The sequence below is a fragment of the Cherax quadricarinatus genome, chromosome 21, assembly GCF_038502225.1.
Source record: "Cherax quadricarinatus isolate ZL_2023a chromosome 21, ASM3850222v1, whole genome shotgun sequence".
In the NCBI taxonomy this organism is placed as follows: Eukaryota; Metazoa; Arthropoda; class Malacostraca; order Decapoda; family Parastacidae; genus Cherax; species Cherax quadricarinatus.
Window position 1 is genome coordinate 5,680,717 of NC_091312.1, and position 20,413 is coordinate 5,701,129.

Genomic DNA, 20,413 nt, shown 5'->3' on the forward strand with positions numbered 1-20,413 from the left:
TAGATTACAGTGGAACCTCAAAAATCGAACATATCACATATCGAACGTTTCGAAAATAGGACCATTTTTTCGGACAAACTGTGTCCCTATTATAGAACGCGCCCCTATTTTCGGACCGCCGGGTACGGAACCTGTCTGCCGCCCGCTCTGTCCGCGTCCCCGCACAGGCACCGTGAGCAGTCTAGCTTTGTTTATGCTTGAGTGAGCACTAACCTGCGCTCTCATTCACGCATTTTACGATTATTTCCTTGTGTTTAGTGCTTGTGGGACTGTGAAATAAGCTGCCATGGGCCCAAAGAAACTTGCTAGTGGTACCCCTGTGGTAAAGAAAGTGAGAAACATCATAGATGCGAAGAAGGAAATAATACAGAAGTATGAAAGTGGTGTGAGACTTGTTGAGCTTGCCAGGATGTATGGGAAAAACAAGTCGACCATTGGTTCTATCCTGTCAAAGAAAGAACAAATCAAGGAAGCTGATGTTGCGAAAGGTGTTAATATAGGGAGTGGATGAGGTGCCTTCTTCAAAGATTAAGAGATTTGTGCCAAGTGGAATGATGTCCAAATGTTTGTGCAGAAGTACCACCCTGAGCAAGCTGAAACAAGCCATCTTTGCAACAAGTTCAGTGACAGAACCATGTCCCATTTCAGGGAAAAGTTAAAGAGGTGCCAGAAACAGAGGACTGTGGACAGTTATTTTGTGAGACAGGGGTCCAGCGACTCTCAAGCTGGTCCTAGTGGAATTAAAAGAAAGAGAAGGAAAGTAACCCCAGAGAGTGCTTTACCTGAAGTCCTCATGGAGGAGGATTCTCCTTCCAAACACTAACCCCAACTCCCTCTCTCCTCCTCCCTATCTTCCAGATGCCATCACCAATCTTCAATAAAGGTAAGTAAAAATGTTATTTTTATATGTATTACTATACATAATTAACCCTTTCAGGGTCCAAGGCCCAAATCTGGAGTCACGCACCAGTGTCCAAGAATTTTCAAAAAAAAAATTTGTTATTTTTTCTTATGAAATCGTAGAAAATCTTTTTGTGAAGGTAATAAAACAAAAAGTACGAAATTTGGTGGAAAATTGACGAAATTATGCTCTCGCGAATTTTGATGTGTCAGCGATATTTACGAATCGGCGATTTTGCCGACTTTGACTCCCATTTTAGACCAATTACATTATTCCAATCAACCAAATTCTTAGCTATTTCACTAGTATTACTTCTATTCTATCGATTGAGCACAAGAAATCGCCAAGTCAACTGTTTCAACTACAAAATAAAGTGATCGGAAATTGTTAATTTGGCCAATTTAACACAAAGTTCAAAATATTCCAATTTCAAAATAGGGTCCAGAATGAACAATGTAGGCATTCCTGGCACTAAACTAACATTTCCTCTGTTCATTAGTTATGTTTTGAGGCTTTACAAATAAATTCCATTTTGATTTTTTATTCACATAATGAATTTTTATTCACACCAAAAAATAGAAGATTTACTGTTATGCAATACTGTAATAATTGTATAAATATCATCACCATATTTGTGAATGTATATTAGACCCACCAGCTGACGTGTATTAGATGTGTGAGGTCGTTTGTTTACTCTTGAATATTGGCAAAAATTTAACATTTCTGCTACTTTGAGCTCAGTTTCAAGCCATTTCCAGTGCTAAAACCAATCAAAATCATCTCTATTTCTGTAATATGTCTTCCATTCTATCAAATGAGACCAAGAAATAGCAAATACAACTATAAAAAACATACGAAAAAACACTGCAAAGTTGCTGTTTTAATCGAAAAATCATGATTTCATTTTTTTTTCTCTCATTATACACAGTGTGCTGCAGGATCTGTTTTATGTGGTGCACATATACCACATAGATGTATTCTCTCATATCTAGGCCCAAATGTACCACTCACAGTTTATCAGAGTGAGCTGAGCTCATGGCGTAGATCTACGGTTTGGACCCTGAATGTAAAGCCGTAGATCTACGGGACGGACCCTGAAAGGGTTAAAAACTATAGTATTTGTTGTATGTAAAACTAATTAATCTCTATAAAATGTATTTTTTGTGTGAATATTTTTGGGTTTCTGGAACGGATTAATTGTATTTCCATTATTTCTTATGGGAAATATTGCTTCGAATTTCAGACTTTTCGAATTTAGAACTAGCTCCTGGAACGGATTAAGTTTGATTTTTGAGGTTCCACTGTATTGGGATTTATATCAAAAAGTGTAAGCAACAGAAGTCCAGAGGTTATACTGCAGCTTTATACATCATTAGTAAGGCCTCACCTAGATTATGCAGCTCAGTTCTGGTCTCCATATTACAGAATGGACATAAATTTGTTAGAAAACATTCAGCATAGAATGACTAAATTAATACATAGCATTAGAAATCTTCCTTATGAAGAAAGATTGAAGAGTCTTAAATTACATTCACTTGTTAGACAAAGAATGAGGGGAGACATGATCAAAGTGTATAAGTGAAAGATGGGTATTATTAAAGGGGACATCAATAAGGTCTTGAGGATATCTCTACAAGAGAGAACCCGCAGTAATGGATTTAAATTAGACAAGTTTAGATTTAGAAAGGGCATGGGAAAGTATTGGTTTGGAAATAGGGTAGTTGATGAGTGGAACAGTCTACCTAGTTGAGTTATTGAGGCTAGGACTTTGGGTAGTTTCAAATTTAGGTTGGATAAATATGAGTGAGAGGGGTTGGATTTGAGTGGGACTTGCAAATGAGTGGATAGAGTTATCAGAGCTTATTTCTTGGGTAGCATTGAAAATTAGGTTGGGCAAATGTTTTGTTAGTGGGATGGCTTGTAAAGGACCTGCCCAGTATGGGCCAACAGGTCTGCTGCAGTGATCCCCCTTTCTTATATTCTTATGTTCTTAAAAAAAAAAAAATAAACTATCCATTCTCATATGCAAGTCCCACTCAAATCAAACCCTTCCCACTCATGTATTTATCCAACCTAAATTTGAAACTACCCAAGGTTTTAGCCTCAATAGCCCAACTAGGTAAAGTGTTCAACTCATCAACTACCCTATTTCCAAACCAATACTTTCCCATATCCTTTCTAAATCTAAACTTGTCCAATTTGAATCCATTACTGCGGGTTCTCTCTTGGAGAGAGATCCTCGAGACCTTATTTATACCCCCTTTATTAATAACCATCTTCCACTTACACATTTCAGACATGTCTCTCCTCATTCTTCGTCTAACAAGTGAGTGGCGACGTGTACTTAGCTCAGTGATGACGTGTACTTAGCTCAGTGGTGACGTGCACTTAGCTCAGTGGTGACTTGTACTTAGCTCTGTGAAGACCTGTTTGTGTGCTCTCTGTGAATCTGAACCAGGATGTCCTCTCTTGAGCTACTCTACCAGCAGCTAAAAGAGGAGCTTAGGGCTGCTAAGCTGGAGATACGGCGACTAATGGAGAACAAGAGGATTTGTAGTAATCCTGTTGTGAGTCCTCACATTAAGAGAGGAACCTGGTCAGTGGCTGCACAACATGGAACCAAGTTGAGGATCAAGAAGACTGATGGAGAGGCAGAAACAATGAAGAACCAGAAGACTACTGTGGAAACTTCCAACCCATTTTCGGTGCTACCTGATGAATGTGGGTTGTCTACTGGGAACGTCACAACAAGCACCAAGGAAGCATTGGCAGATGTGAGTGAAACATCCCCAGAAACCCCAATGAAGACCATCGAGAACGCCACGATGAATTCCACAAGTCAAGGTATGAACATTGTTTTAGTTGGAGATAGTCAGGTTAAGTTAATGGATAGGGCGTTTTGTCTTAGGAACAGGAAGAGGAGGCAGAGGGTATGTTTTCCTGGGGCAGGGATGGGAGATATTGTTAGTTGTCTGGACGACATCATGAAAGGTAATGGGAGAAATCCTATTATCTGCCTCGGTGTGGGAGGCAACGATGTTGGCAGACGTAGGAGTGAGGACCTGATTAGCAGGTATAGGTCAGCAATAGAAATAATTAGGAAGAAGGGTGGGAAACCTGTCATATGTGGCATTTTGCAAAGGAAAGGAGTTGGAAATGAATGGCTGTCCAGGGCAATTGGTGTCAACTGCTGGTTAGACAAATACTGTAAGGAAAATGCGGTAACATTCATTGACAACTGGGACCTCTTCTATGGCAGAAATGACATGTATGCCTGGGATGGGGTTCACTTATCTAGGTCTGGAGTGGGGGCACTGGCAACTGCAGTGGAGGGAGCTGTTAGGGCTTTAAATTAGGAATAGTTAGTATTATGTGTTTTGGTGGGAAAACAGTGAAGTACCAATGTAGTAATATTATGAGTTCTAGGGTAACTAGTAATAGGCAGAACGAGGTAGATATTGGAAAGCCAGTGGCACTAGGTGACAAGGACAGTAATAGGTTTAGTAGAAAAACACAAATGAGCAGGAAGGATAAAGAGAAAGGAGGGTCTTTCAATGTATGTTATGCTAATAGCCATAGTGCTAGGAATAAGATGGAGGAGTTGAGATTAGTTGCTAGTGCAGGTAACATTGATGTATTTGCCATAACTGAGATGTGGTTTAATTCAAAAAGTAGGAACATGCTTGCAGAATGTCATATTCAGGGTTTTAAATTGTTCCGATTTGATAGAAGTATCGGGAAGGGGGGTGGGGTGGCGTTGTATGTCGGAAATCTCTTGAACTGTTACATAAAAATGGATATTAGCCCATTCAGTGTCGACAGACCCTCTTAAACTCATTCTCAGGGTCAAAATTTTTTTTCAAAAAAAAAAAAAAAAAAAAAAAAAAAAAAAAAAACTCATGAAATGACAAAGAATTTTTTCCCGATCATAATGACACAAAAAGTATGAAATTTGATAGAAAACTTGGGAAATTATGCTCTCGCAAAGTTAGCACTCTCGACGATGTTGACACATCGGTGATGTCGCCCACTTTGAGCTCTGTTTTTGGCCAATTTCAGTGTATTAGTCGACAAAAATCTTATCTATTTTGCTAGAACTCCATTTTTGTCTATCGAATGAGTACAAGAAACCACCCATTTACCAATTTCGAGTATCCAATAAAGTGGTCAGAAATTGGCAATTTTGCCAATTTCACACAAATTTCAGAAGACGCCAATTTCCCAATAGAGTCCAGAATAAGCAAGACAGACATTCCTGGCACTAAAATAACATTTTCTCTGTTCATTAGTCATGTCCCCAGGCCCCTCTTACATCTCTTTTGCTTTCCACTTTGAATTTTTATTCTAACAAAAAATAGAAGATTTAAGGTTATGCAGACTACTGCATTAGTGTAGAAATGGTGTAGAAACGGTATAAATAATATCAGTGCACTTGTGAAAGAATATCAGACTCACCCGTTGACGTGTATTGGACGCTTGGCATGATTTGTTTACTTTTGAAATTTGGTAAAAATTGAACATTTCTGCTACTTTGAGTTCAATTTCAAGGTACTTTTCATTATGAAACCAATCAAAATCATCTCAATTTCTGTAATATGTCTTCCATTCTATAAAATGAGAATGGGAAAACTAGAATACAACCATAAATACCATATGAAAATCCACTGCAAAGTTGCTGTTTTAAACGAAAAACACTTTTTTTTCTCATTATGCAGTGAGATGCAGGATTTTTTTTTTATACTGTGCACACTGACCACACAGACCCATTCTTTCATATGTAAACCTACCAGCTTTTTCTCACTAGATTTGAAGGCGCTAGAATTTAGGCGTTCAAATACGTCAATAACCCTGTAAGCTGTACTAGTACGTCGGAAACCCTGAAAGGGTTAAGTCTGAAGTAACACATACAGAGTCCGTTTGGATAGAATTTTCACAGGGGCATGAAAAATTTATTTAAGGAGTGATATACCGTCCCCCAAACTTAGATAGGGACCAAGGGAGACCACTATGGGACAAAATTGTTAAGGCCACAAGGCACGATAATGTAGTACAGTGGAACCTCTACTTGCGAGTTTAATCCATTCCATGAACTTGCGTGCAACTGAATTTGCTCGTTTGCAGAGTCAATATCCCTCATTTAAATTACAGTAGGGCCCCACTTATACGGCAGGTTAGGTTCCAGGATACCGCCGTAAAGCGGAAATCGCCGTAAAGTGGAACACCCTTTTTTTTCCGTTTAAATGCATACAAATACTAGATAACAAGTTTACACTAACATATATTAAGTTACCAATAACATATATTAAGTTAGCAATAACATATATTAGGTTAGCAAAAAACAATACACACACATAGTGCACTCAATACTTACCTTAAAATTTTGTAGTCTTAATCTAGGGTGAGACAAGTAGTATTTATTGTAAGAAATCAAGTGTGGTATGTATGGTAGTCAGCTGGGCTACCATACCAGGCCACCCCACCTACACATAATATTCTATTACATTTAAGCATCCCAGAGCGATAAAATGCATATACAATTTACTCATTACTTACCTTAAAATATTTGTAGTCTTAATCTAGGGTGAGATGAGTAGCATTTATTGTACGAAATCAAGTGTGTATGTATGGTAGTCAGCCAGGCTACCATACCAGGCCATTCCACCCACACATACAAATAATAGATAACAAGTTTACACTAACATATATTAAGTTAGCAATAACATATATTAAGTAAGCAAAAAAACAATACACACACATAGTGCACTCAATACTACCTTAAAATATTTGTAGTCTTAGTCTAGGGTGAGACAAGTAGTATTTATTGTAAGAAATCAAGTGTGGTATGTATGGTAGTCAGCTGGGCTACCATACCAGGCCACCCCACCTACACATAATATTCTATTACATTTAAGCATCCCAGAGCGATAAAATGCATATACAATTTACTCATTACTTACCTTAAAATATTTGTAGTCTTAATCTAGGGTGAGATGAGTAGCATTTATTGTAAGAAATCAAGTGTGTATGTATGGTAGTCAGCCAGGCTACCATACCAGGCCATTCCACCCACACATACTATTCTATGATATTTAACCCTTTGGGGGTTTCGGATGTACTAGTACGGCTTATGTGCAGCGGTTTTTGACGTACTAGTACGTATAAATTCTAGCGCTGTCAAATCTCGCGAGAAAAGGCTGGTAGGCCTAGATGTGAGAGAATGGGTCTGTGTGGTCGGTGTGCGCGGTAGAAAAAAAATCTGGGACCCAGTGGTGCATTGTGGGAACACCATCTTAGTACACAATGTCCACCATGCCTCGCGGTAAGAAGTTCCTCACTCTTCGGCGAATTGGGACACTTTTGTTCCCCAGTGACAGTTCTAATACAGATGGAAGTGCCAGTGAAGATGAGTTTCAAGGTTTTGGTGAGGTTTTGACTGAAACTAATGACCATAATATCGGTAATAGTGAGGAAAACCCCGACGACCCTCAGCCTTCCACCTCTGGTGCTGGGCCGTCTTGTTCACATTCAGTTGTACCAGAATCAAAGAGGAAACTCCTATTTTCCCAAATCCCAGACTCAGATGTGAGCATTTGTGATGATAGTGATAGTGAATATGAACTACAAGCTCTTGAAACTAGTTCCAGTAGCGATAGTGAAGTGCAATATTCCCCAGTGAAGCGTCAGTATATACGATATATGCGCTCTGGTAGTGTGCCACATGCTATTCCAAGGGGAAGGAGTACATCTCGGAGTACATCCCATGGCTGTACAACAGGAACAGACAAGTGAAAATGACGATGATAGTGTTGCAATTGGGATGAAAAATGCGCATGGTGGTGGTAGTGGTGGTGCCAGCCGTGAGGCACCAGCAGTGGGCCATACTGCCACCCACGCCGCTGCCTCAGCTGATCTACAACAAAGACCACCATCCCCCACCCACCCACCACACCAGCCTCCACAACCACAACCTCCACAACCACAACCACCTGCCATTGTCCAGTACCCACCAGCAGACAGCACCTGGGATTGGCAGGAAGCTGTCAATTTTGTTCCAAATCCCCACCAGTTTGATGACAGCCGAAGTGGAATACAGCCATCTTGTACATTGGGAAACAATGCCACTGAACTGGAATGTTTCCAGTTATTCTTTGAAGAACCCCTGATGGAAAGTATTGCCATGGAAAGCAACACATACTACGAGTACACCATGGCAAACGCAATACTTTCACCAAAATCACGTCTACACCAGTGGAAGGAGGTAACTGTGGCTGAGATGTATCTTTTCTTTGCCACAATAATACTTATGCCACATGTGTATAAGCACAAAGTGAAATCATACTGGTTATCAGACCGCCTGATTGCAACCCCAGGTTTCAGTGATATAATGCCAGTGAATCGATTTGTGCTAATGTTACGTATGCTTCACTTCTCAGACAAAACCAAGCCTGACAGAAACGACAGGTTATATAAGATTAGGCATGTGTTTGTGTATCTGAAAGAGAAATTCAATATGCATTTTTATCCCTTCAGGAAGCTTGTAATTGACGAGTCTTTGATTCTGTTCAAAGGAAGACTCTCTTTCAAGTAGTACATACCAAGCAAGAGGAAACGCTTTGGTATAAAGTTGTTTGTGCTTTGTGATTGTTACAGTGGTCTGGTATTGGATATTAATGTGTACACTGGAAGTTATACATTGCAAAACACCAGGAAGTTATTGGGTATCTCTGGTGATGTGGTTAGAACAATGATAGAACCATACCTTGGTAAGGGGCATATATTATATACTGATAACTGGTACACAAGCCCCTCACTCAGTGATTTTTTGCGAGTGAACATGACAGATGTGTGTGGCACAGTGCGTGCAAATCGGAAACATATGCCCAGGTTTGACACTGGCACTCATAGAGGTGAAGTGCAGGCGTTTGCTGCCAATGACATCATGGCATTTCGGTGGCATGATAAACGAGATGTCACACTGTTGTCATCAGTTCACCCTAATGAAATGGCAGACACTGGCAGGCAGCATAGAGAGAGCAATGAACCCATTCTAAAACCTGCAGCTGTGACTGATTACACCTTCAGTATGCATTCACTGGACAAATGTGACATGCAGATTGAGTTTGCTGATTGTGTTCACAGGAGTTATAAGTGGTACATAAAATTCTTTTTCCATCTTCTGAACATTGCCATGCTCAATGCTTATAATATGTACAAGATGAGGACCAGAAACAAACCACAATATGGCGAATTCTGTTTGTCATCAGACAAATAGTATTCAAGTACCAAGAAAGAGCACCTGCAATAGACTGCCCACCAAATTATCAACAACTACCTTCTCATCTGAAGAATGTTGATCACTTCCTAGTAAAACTGCCTGCTACTGCTTTCAAGAAAAAGGCTCAGAAGTGGTGTTACGTCTGTGCACATACAAGGAAACGCCCACAACAACGCAGAGACACTCGTTTTATGTGTGAGGAGTGTAAGACACCACTGTGCATGACACCATGTTTCAAAGACTTCCACAGGCTGCAGAACTTCTAGAAACATTCCCTGTGACTGTATATGTGTATATATAGAAAAATAGTAATAAACAACATTTCATATCTGTTTGTGTAAATATTTTCTATAAACAAAACAATGACAACAGTGTTTACGCCCTTATTGTGTAGTATTGAAAAAGAAATAACTTACAAAATACGTACTGATCATATTGGTCTCACAGGCCATAAAAGTTACTTGGAAAAAGAAAAATTAAAAAATAATAGAAAATAGTACGTAAAACAGTAAATAAAAGAATACCGGATGATGGCAGTCGGCGATGTTGCCACATTGTGCCCCTTTTTCACCAACTTAACGCCTCCATATCTCGGTAAGTATTGATGGTAAAAATTTTTTGTTTAGCCTATAATGTTTAGAAAAAAAAATTTTTCTTCATAAGAAAAAAAAAATTTTTTTTTTTTTTTGAAATTTGGCCGACCCTGAGAACAAATCTCTGAGAGGACCTGTCGACCCTCAAAGGGGTTCAGCATCCCAGAGCGATAAAATGCATATACAGTTCACTCATTACTTATCTTAAAATATCTGTAGTCTTAATGTAGGGTCAGAGGTGAGTAAACAAGATAAAACGAATAAATGACAGAGAGAGAGAAAGAATGAGTACATGAGAGAGGACAGGCGCAGAGTTATGTAAACAAACCATGCGAACATAAGTTTTGTAAACAAAGTGTACACGTCTGGTTTGTGTCAAAGTTACATTGTGTACAAGTTGTCTCTACATTGATACGGTAGAATAAATAAAGAAGAACACTCCCATTCTCATGTAACACCATTTTTGGAAGAAATAAAGCTCTGAGTGAATGCAATGGAAATAAGTCACTCTGTCTGACTTTTTTGGGTTATCCTAGATTCTCTACTCATATGCTGTTATGTATCATAATCTATGTAAATGCATTTGTGTATACATGTACCTGAATACATAAACTTACATACATACAAAAGGAATAATTTTCTACAGTTACCCCAGTAACACAATTTCTCTTATGTTAGACTAGAGAAAATGTTATTCTTGCCATCACTTGCACAAGTTATCTGGCTCCCACATCTCATATTTATGTTTATTTATTTTACTTTGTGTTGTATTTATCATCTTTATATGTTATGCAGCATGTTTATATAATTTTGAAAAAATATCATACATAGATTAATGAAAATGTGTATAGTAACGTAATACACGACATTTAACCTGTAAATGGTCCAAACATATATATACGTTCACTACCGTACTGCCCCAACTTTTTTGAGAAAAAAAAACATTGCTGTTTTTTAATAGGAAAAAAAGAGCATATGGTACCCAGGCATCCCCAATTATTTTAATATGGTGCACAGTGAGTGCTCACACCCATTCTTCCTTAATATCTCCTTTGTTTATGCCCGTCATCCACTTATACACTTCAATGATATCTACCCTCATTCTACGTCTCTCCAGAGAGTGGAGATTGAAGGCTTAAAGTCTATCTTCATACGGGAGATTCCTTACACAGTAAATCATTTTAGTCCTTCTCTGCATGTTCTCCAATGAGTCTATATCCATCCTATAGTACAGAGACCAAAACTGTGCAGCATAATCTAAATGAGGCCTCACTAGTGATGTATAGAGCTGTAAAATAACTTTTGGACTTCTGTTACTTATACTTCTCGAGATAAATCCAAGTTATCTGTTAGCCTTGTTGCACACACTTAGGCACTCCTGTCTTGGCTTTAGATTAATGTTTACCATGACTCCCAAGTCCTTTTCACATTCTGCATGATCAAGCTCTACTTCACCTAGTTTATAGCTTCGAGGATTATTGTCATTACCAAGGACTAGTACCTTACACTTATCCACACTGAACTTCATCTGCCATTTTTCAGACCAAGACATTAATTTGTCCAAATCCCCCTAGAGTTCATTGCTATCCTCCTCAGAATGAATCATACGGCCTATCATTGTATCATCAGCAAATTTGCTCATGTCACTCGTAATCCCTTTATCAAGGTCATTAATGTAAATCATGAACAAGGGAGGGCCTAAAACTGATCCTTGTGGATTGCCACTAGTGACTAATCCCCATTCAGATTCGACCCCATTAATGGAAACTCTGCTTTCTATTGGTAAGCCATGCCTCTATCCATGCTAGAGCTTTACCTCCTATACCATGAGCTGCCACTTTTCTTAAGAGTCTCTTGTGAGGTACTCTATCGAAGGCTTTACTAAAATCCAGATAAACAATATCATATTCTTTATCACTGTCTACTGCCTCAAATGTTCTATTGAAGAACGTCAGTAAATTTGTCAGGCAGGAACGACCTCTTGTGAACCCATGCTGAGATTCATTAATCAAATTATGCTCTTCAAGGTAACTTCTAATAATGTCAGCTATAAATGATTCTAATAACTTGCCAACTATAGATGTCAGGCTTATTGAGCAGTAATTTGAAGGAATGGACTTATCCCGATTTGAATATAGGAACCACGTTAGCCATCTTCCACAACTCTGGCACATCACCAGTAAGGATGGATGCATTAAACACACTCGTTAATGACTGACTAAGTTCCATCTTGCATTCCTTAAGTACCCTGGAAAACAACTCGTCAGGCCCAGGGGACTTATCTTGCTTCAGTCTGTCTATCTGTTTGATAACCATGTACCTTGTGACAGTAATATTAGTTAGTTTGAATTCATCAGGAACTGAAAAATTTTTAATTTCTGGAATCTCATTTGCATCTTCCTGTGTAAAAACTGACAAAAAATAGTCATTAAATAAGGAACACATTTCCAGTTCGTTATCCGTCAGCTGTCCATTCCCAATTTTCAGAGGTCCTTTGGATTGGTCTTTGATTCATTAGCAACCCTAATTTCATAGTCACGTTTAGCCTTCCTGATCCCCCTTTTTACTTCTCTTTTCAGCTGAGCATATTGGTCAGTAAGGTTAACCTCTCCTCTTCTGATGTGCCTGTAAATTCTCCTTTTCTCCCCTAATAGATGCTTTACCCTCCTGTTAACCCATTTGGGATCGTTATTATTAGACCTAATTTCTCTCTGGGGAATGTATATACTCTGCGCACGGTGTACATTATTAAGAAAAAATCATAAACGCAGATCCCTTCGTAATCATAAGCATGATCATTGTCAATAAAATCATTAGCTAGATAACCCCAATCGAGATTAGACAGATGTTCCCTAAGTACATTGTAGTCGGCAGAACGAAAATCAGGGGTTTTTACCATATTATCATTATTCTTGTATTCCCAGTTAATGCTAAAAGTGATGGATTTGTGATCACTTGCACCAATTTCTTCAGTGAATTCCAGATTATTTACGAGTGTTTCCTTATTTGATAAGACTAGGTCGAGCAAATTATTACCCCTGGTAGGATCTGTTACACACTGCTTCAGAAAACAGTCCTGAACTGTTTCCATAAAGTCACTGGACTCCAGATTACCGATCAAAGAATTCCAGTCAATTTGACTAAAGTTAAAATCCCCTACTATTACTATGTTATTGTGTCCAGTTAGCCATGTTGCACACACTAAGGCACTGCTGTCTTGGCTTTAGATTTCTGCTTACCATGACTCCCAGAAACACTGCAGCAGGCCTATTGGCCCAAACTGGGAATGCCTTCACAAATCCATCCATCCACATACATTTGCCCTACCTATTTTTTATGCTACCCAAGCCATAGCTTTTGTAACCTTTCTCATGTACCAGCTGACATTTCCACCACATGTATAACTACTTCCTCTACTTGTGTGGGCAAAACATTGTCAATAAAGAATCACATTATACTGCTGAGTCTGGCCATGCATCTGGCAGCCTGGCTGCCAAACACATGGCCGTAAGTCGAGTGGACGTATGTCGAGCAGATCGTAAGTCAGATGGTAGGTGTATTTTCGTATAGTATTTATGGTTGTATTCTTATTTTCTTGACCTCATTTGATAAAATGGAAGACATATTACAGAAATAGAGATGATTTTGATAGGTTTCACAATAAAATGAACCTTAAAATTGAGCTCAAATTAGCGGAAAAGTCTGATTTGTGCCAATGTTCAAGGGTAAACAAATGATGTCACTGTCCAATACGTGTCCAACTAGCCATTTTAATGTGCAGACATGAATGGGTTGACATTATTTATACAACTATTACAATAATGCAGCAGTCTACATAACAGTAAATCTTCTATTTTTTGTGTGAACAACAATTCAAAATAGTAAGCAAGAGCAATATAAGAAGGGCCTGGATACGTGACTAATGAACAGAGAAAATGTTATTTTAGTACCAGGAATGTCTGCGTTGTTTATTCTGGACCCTATTATGAAATTAGCCAAATTTGCCAATTTCTGACCACTTTATTGGGTAGCTGAAATCGGTAAATGGGCAGTTTCTTGTAGTTCTCAAGAAATAGGTATGAGTTTGGTGAACTGGAACAATGGAGTTGGCCGAAATCGCTGATGTGTATATATTGCCAAGATCGCTAACTTCGCAAGACCGTAATTCCTCGAGTTTTTCATCAAATTTTGTACTTTTAGTGTCATTACCATCAGGAAAAGATTCTCTATCATTTCATAAGAAAAAAAGATTTTTTTTTTTAATATTTTGTGACAGAGAAACACTTCAGGATTTGGGATCTTGACAGTCAAAAGGTTAATGTTGCAGTTTTATAACCCGTAGTGTAAGCACACCTCTGGCAAGACAGTGATAGAGTGAATGCTGATGAAAGTTTCTCTTTTTTTTTTTTTTTTTTTTTTGGGGGGGGGGGGGGGGCTACCTTGGTGGGAAATGACAAATGTGTTAATAAAAAAATAATAATTGTATGTAAACTATTTTAGAGGAGTTTAAATGCATAGCAGTATATCTACTGAAGGAAAAAGTGAAAAATTATAAAAATACATACCCTTTTGATATCCTTAACATCCCACACATACATGGAGTGGTCATTATACACAGCCGTCACTTTATGGTTGTTTTCATCAAAAGCAATGGCAATGGTGTCGGGGTACTTGGCATTATTGGGATGGGTGGCCATGTGACTGCATAAAAAAATTATGTTAAGTCTCATGTCTACATTAAGCAACATTCCTTTTCAATAAGTTAATTGTTAGTGACAGTCATATATATTAGTCTAAAATTATCAAATGGTATTATGCCATCAACTAATACAACCTTATTTTACATACAGAAAAAAATTCAAATTAAAAATGAACAACTTAAAACATTCACATGATATCACACTGACCAGATAAATGTTCCGTAATCACTACAGGAAAATTATTAACAACACAACATACAACATGCTCATAAAAATACGAATAATGTGTTTTGTTACTCGCACAGATTTCTTCTGTACAACTGAATATTAATGTTCTAACAAACATCCTAAATCAGTCTGATTAATTTTGCTAGGACATATTAAAAATTTTAACAAACATAAGCAACCTTATCCATTAACTGATATTATTATTTTATTTTTATCCATATTGTATACACAGATGTAACAATTATGAGGAGGCTGGAGGCAGTGGAGATGTCATATTTGAAGGCAATTTTTTTTTTTTTAAACATCGGCCATTTCACACAGAGGCAGGGTGACCCAAAAATAAACTAAAACCCAAAAAGAAAGAAAAAACTTCCATCAACATTCAACACTTTCACCATCACTCAAGCATAATAACTGTCTTTGCAGAGGCACTCAGATACTGCCAATATCCCAAACCCCTCCTTTAAAGTGCAGGCATTGTACTTCCCATTTCCAGGACTCAAGTCCGGCTAACCGGTTTCCATGAATCCCTTCACAAAATATTACCTAGCTCACACTCCAACAGCTTGTCAGGTCCCAAAAACCATTCACCTCCATTCACTCTTATCTAACACGCTCATGCATGCCTGCTGGAAGTCCAAGCCCCTTGCCCACAAAACCTCCTTTACCCCCCTTCCTCCAACCTTTCTGAGGATGACCCCTACCCTACCTTCCTTCCCCTACAGATTTTTATGCTCTCCAAGTCATTCTATGTTCCATTCTCTCTAAATGACCAAACCACCTCAACAACCCCTCTTCAGCCCTCTGACTAATATTTTTAGTAACTCCACACCTCCTAAATTCCACACTAAATTCTCTGCATAATATTTACACCACACATTGCCCTTAGACGTGACATCTCCACTGTCTCCAGCCTCCTCCTCGCTGCAGCATTTACAACCCATGCTTCACACCCACATAAGAGTGTTGGTACCACTATACTCTCATACATTCCCTTCTTTGCCTCCAACGCACCTTTGAAGAGTTTCGAGAGTTCATCTACTCTCTGAGCCCGGCCATGGGCCAAGCTCGTCTGGTGCTTGCCTGGTCAACCAGGCTGTTGCTGCTGGAGGTCTGCTGCCCCACATATCCATCACAGCCTGGTTGATCTGGCACCTGGTGAAGATATTTGTCTAGCTTCCTCTTGAAGGCTTCTACACTTGTTCCAGCAGTGTTTTGATATATTCTGGTAAGATGTTGAAAAGTCTGGGACCTCGGATGTTGATACAGTATTCCCTTACTGTCCCCACCGCATCCCTGCTCCTCACTGGGTTTATTTTACACTTCCTCCCATATCTCTCACTCTAGTATGTTGTTATGGCAGTGTGCAGATTTGGGACCAAGCCATCGAGTACCTTCCAGGTATATATTATCATGTACCTCTCTCTCCTCCACTCCAATGAGTACATGTTCAAGACTTGAAGGCGTTCCCAGTAGTTTTGGTGCTTTACTGGCTCGATGTGAGCCATAAGCGATCTCTGTATTTGTTCCAGCTCCGATTTTCTCCTGTCTTAAACGGGGCCGTCAGCACTGAGCAATATTCTAAGTGAGGGAGCACTAGCGATTTATTTCCCTTGGCATTATTTCCCTTGTTTTGAAAGTTCTCAATACCTACCCCATCGTTTTCCTGGCTGTTGTGATCTTTGTCTTGTTATGGTCTTTAAAAGAAAGGTCCGCTGACATAATTATTCCTAGGTCTTTTACGTGTTCCTTACGTTCTATTTGGTGACCCTCTTGAGTTTTGTATATAGCGCTCCTTTTGAGTTCTTCATTCTTTCCATACCTAAGCAGTTCACCACTGAACATCATGTTTTCCACTGCCCACTGGAAAACCCTGTTTATGTCTTCCTGTACTTTTCAGTGTCCTCTACCGTACTGACTTTCATGCTCATTTTAGTGTCATCTGCAAATGACGCTACAAAAGTGTGCCGGGTGTTTTTGTCTATGACTGCTATGAGGATGAGGAACAGCAGAGGTGCCAGGACAGTGCCTTGGGGCACTGAGCTTTTGACCTCGCTGATGCTGGATCTTGCCCTGTTCACTACTACTTTTTGTGCTCTGTGTGTTCGGAAACTGAAAATCAATCTGCCTATCTTCCCCGTAATGCCCATGGCCTTCATTTTGTGCATTATCACTCCATGATCGCATTCGTCAAACTCCTTTACAAAATCTGTGTATATCACATCAGTATTTTGGTCGTTTTCCAGTGCCTCCGTAATTCTGTCATAATGGCTCAGCAGCTGTGACAGGCATGATCGTCATGCTCTAAAGCCATGCTGGTTTGGGTTATGTTGGTTGTGCTGCTCCATGAAATTTGTAACCTGCCGTCTCATCACTCTTTCGAAGATTTTTATGATGTGAGGTTAGGGCTACTGGTCTGTAATTTTTAGCTAGTGCTCTACTACCTCCCTTATGCAAAGGAGCTATGTCTGCACTCTTTAAGGCCTCTGGTATTTCATGTAGATCCAAGCTCTTTCTCCAAAGAATGCTGAGTGCTCATGCTAGTGGTATTTTGCACTTCTTTATAAATAGAGCATTCTATGAATCTGGTCCAGGTGCTGAGTGAGTGGACATGTTATCCATTTCTTTTTCGAAATCTATGGGATTTGTACTAATGTCAGTTGATCTGCGCGGCCTTCTTCTGGGGTGAAAAATATTTCTGCATTTTCTACCTTGCTGTCATTTAGTGGGTTGCTGAACACCGACTCATACTGTTCTTTTAGGATTTCACTCATTTCTTGTTCATCGTCGGTATACGAGTCTCCTCGCAGTAGTGGTCCAATTCTACAGGTAGTTCTTAGCTTGGATTTTGTGTAGGAATAGAACTATTTTGGGTTTCTTGCAATGTCCTGTATGGCCTTTTGTTCCCTTTGTACTTCTTCTGTGAGGTATGACATCCTAAGTTTTTGCTCTAATTCAGTGATCTCTCTGCGCTTACTCTTACTTTCACTCCTTGGTTTTCACCTCTATTTGCATTTTCCTCATTTTCTTGTTCCTTTTCCCCTGTTTTCCACTCTTTGTATAACTCTGGCAAGCTCCTTAGAAACTTCCTTGGGTTTTCTAGGTTTTCACTTTTCAGTACCTCTCTTATGCTTAACCAGCTGTCCCTTTCACTGGGGCAAATCCAGAAACGACTTTCGTGTTTTTGGTCATTTGTCATGGTTGCATGCAGCTTTGTACATGATATATGTGATGTTTTACTGCATATTTCACAATCAATGCCCCTTATGTTTCTCCCAAAGATTTTTTCATATATACAACAGCCTTTATTCCTGGCCATGATTACTTTTAAACAGGTGTATGTGGTGGATGGTGTATTTATTATGTGCGGCTGGTGGTGGAGTGGCTGGTAGGTGGGGGGTGGGTATCCTTGGGTAGAGGGTAGGGACAATAGGAGGAGGGGGCTGTGCAGTGGGGTGGTAAGCTGGGAGATAGGGGTCTGTGGAAAGAAGGTGAGGGTGCGAGGAGGGATGGGGGGGGATGGAATTGTTGGTTGGGTGGTGTAGGATCTGGGGAATGGGTTGGGGGCACGAGGCGGGGTCTGGGAGGTGGGGTGTGGGTGGCACTTCCCCACTTGTTCCCATATAATTTATACCATAGTTTTACACTACACTCGGGATTAAAAGAATTAACTCTTATCCATAGGTTCAGTTTACTATATCACTGCTTATTTATATCCTTTTTTCCTCGTTATAACACTTGTATGATAGTTTGCACTTCACTGTCACCTCTGACAATTTTTTTTTTTTTCGCAGGTGATGGTCGACCCATGAATATATTCCATATATTATGCACTATATTCACTATATTCCTTATGAGATGAGAAACAGACCTTTGGTACAAAACACGACCCACTGTGTGGTAACTAACTGTCTCAGTATCCTAGTCTATGTCTGGGTATCCTAGTCTATTCGTTATATGTGGTAACTGAAACCTTGGTGTATCACTTGTCACATGTCAACACCAGGACAAGTAGATTGACCCACCACTGCCACACTTCACTATTGTTTTTTTTATTTTATTTCCTTTTATTTTATCACTGGTATTTTATCACACTGTGTTGTACACTGTTATCTTAAGGATATACAATGTATTCATTCAAGATACACTTTTCTTTTCACTGCACTATACTGGGATCGTTATATTATTCATACAGCACTAGGCCTACGGTAACTTTCCCCTGCACTTCCATAGCAGTAATGCTTAGTAGGGGTAACGGGAAAAACACGTCACACTGTAGTCTTACGCCTTTTCATCAATTGTATGCTCAATTTATGTATACTGTGATTCCCTGCACCTCAATGCTACCATCACTCGTTTTATTTCTTATGACTGTAGTAAATACTCATCTGTTATTTCCACTTCTCTGGACCTCTGGCGATAGTTCGCTAGTGCCAGTCGCTTGTAAGATATTCCCATGTGCTACACCATATATTTTTCGCTATACTGGGGATAAATAAGATTACTCTTATCTACAATTTAGTTCACTATGTCACTGCACATATATATCCTTGTCACTCACTATATTACTTATAGATAGTTCAATATCTGTTTGTTTATTTCCACTTGTGTCGACATCTGGCAATAATTCGCTAGTGCTGGTCAAACCTATTTCCAGAGTAACCGTTGCTCTACTGGCACTCTCCATATGACACTGTAATCCATATTTTTCTATTTGGTGTTCACTGAGTATATGCACTTTATGGTTACACACGCTTATTTCCCGCCCTCTGTTCCCCCTGGGATTATCAGGAAACACAATTTCTGATGGAGCTCAACGGCACGTGACTTCCCCTCACCAGACACACATACATACACTCACCTTTTTTTTCCTTCATCAATTCTATGGTTAACATTCACTGACAAATCACCTCCCAAATATCTGAAAACATTTACTTCTTCCATATTTCCTCCCTACAATGTGATATCCAATTTTTCTTCATCGAAATCATTGATACCCTCATCACCTTACTCTTATCTATGTTCACTTTCAAGTTTCAACCTTTACACACCCTCCCAAACTCGTCAACTAACCTCTGCAACTTTCTTTTAGAAATCCCCAAAAGCACAGCATCATCAGCAAAAAGTAACTGTGTCAACTCCCATTTTGTATTTGATTTCCCATCATTTAATCCCACCACTCTCCCCAAAACCCTAGCATTTACTTCTTTTACAACCCCATCTAAAAATATGTTAAACAATCATAGTGACACTGCACATTCCTGTCTAAGACTTACTTTTACTGGGAAGTAATCTCCCTCTCTCCTATACACCCTAACATGAGCTTTACTATCCTCATAAAAACTCTTTACAACATTTATTAACTTACTACCTATTCCATACACTTGCAACATCTGCCACATTGCTCCCTTATCCACTCTATCATATTTTTTTTTTTTTTCAACAAGTCGGCCGTCTCCCACCGAGGCAGGGTGACCCAAAAAAGAAAGAAAATCCCCAAAAAAAGAAAATACTTTCATCATCATTCAACACTTTCACCACACTCACACATTATCACTGCTTTTGCAGAGGTGCTCAGAATACAACAGTTTAGAAGCATATACATATAAAGATACACAACATATCCCTCCAAACTGCCAATATCCCAAACCCCTCCTTTAAAGTGCAGGCATTGTACTTCCCATTTCCAGGACTCAAGTCTGACTATATGAAAATA

General features: G+C 39.2%; 1 protein-coding gene across 12 annotated transcripts in view; it reads right to left on the bottom strand.

Moving 5' to 3' along the window:
- Wdr62 (WD repeat domain 62) overlaps positions 1-20,413 on the bottom strand; it is a 697,795-nt gene that overhangs the window by 301,360 nt on the left and 376,022 nt on the right. For all 12 annotated transcript variants that reach the window (XM_070087131.1, XM_070087133.1, XM_070087132.1 and 9 more), the window contains one exon: positions 14,335-14,470. In XM_070087131.1, coding sequence (XP_069943232.1) covers positions 14,335-14,470 — 136 coding nt within the window. The remainder of the gene's footprint in view (positions 1-14,334; positions 14,471-20,413) is intronic.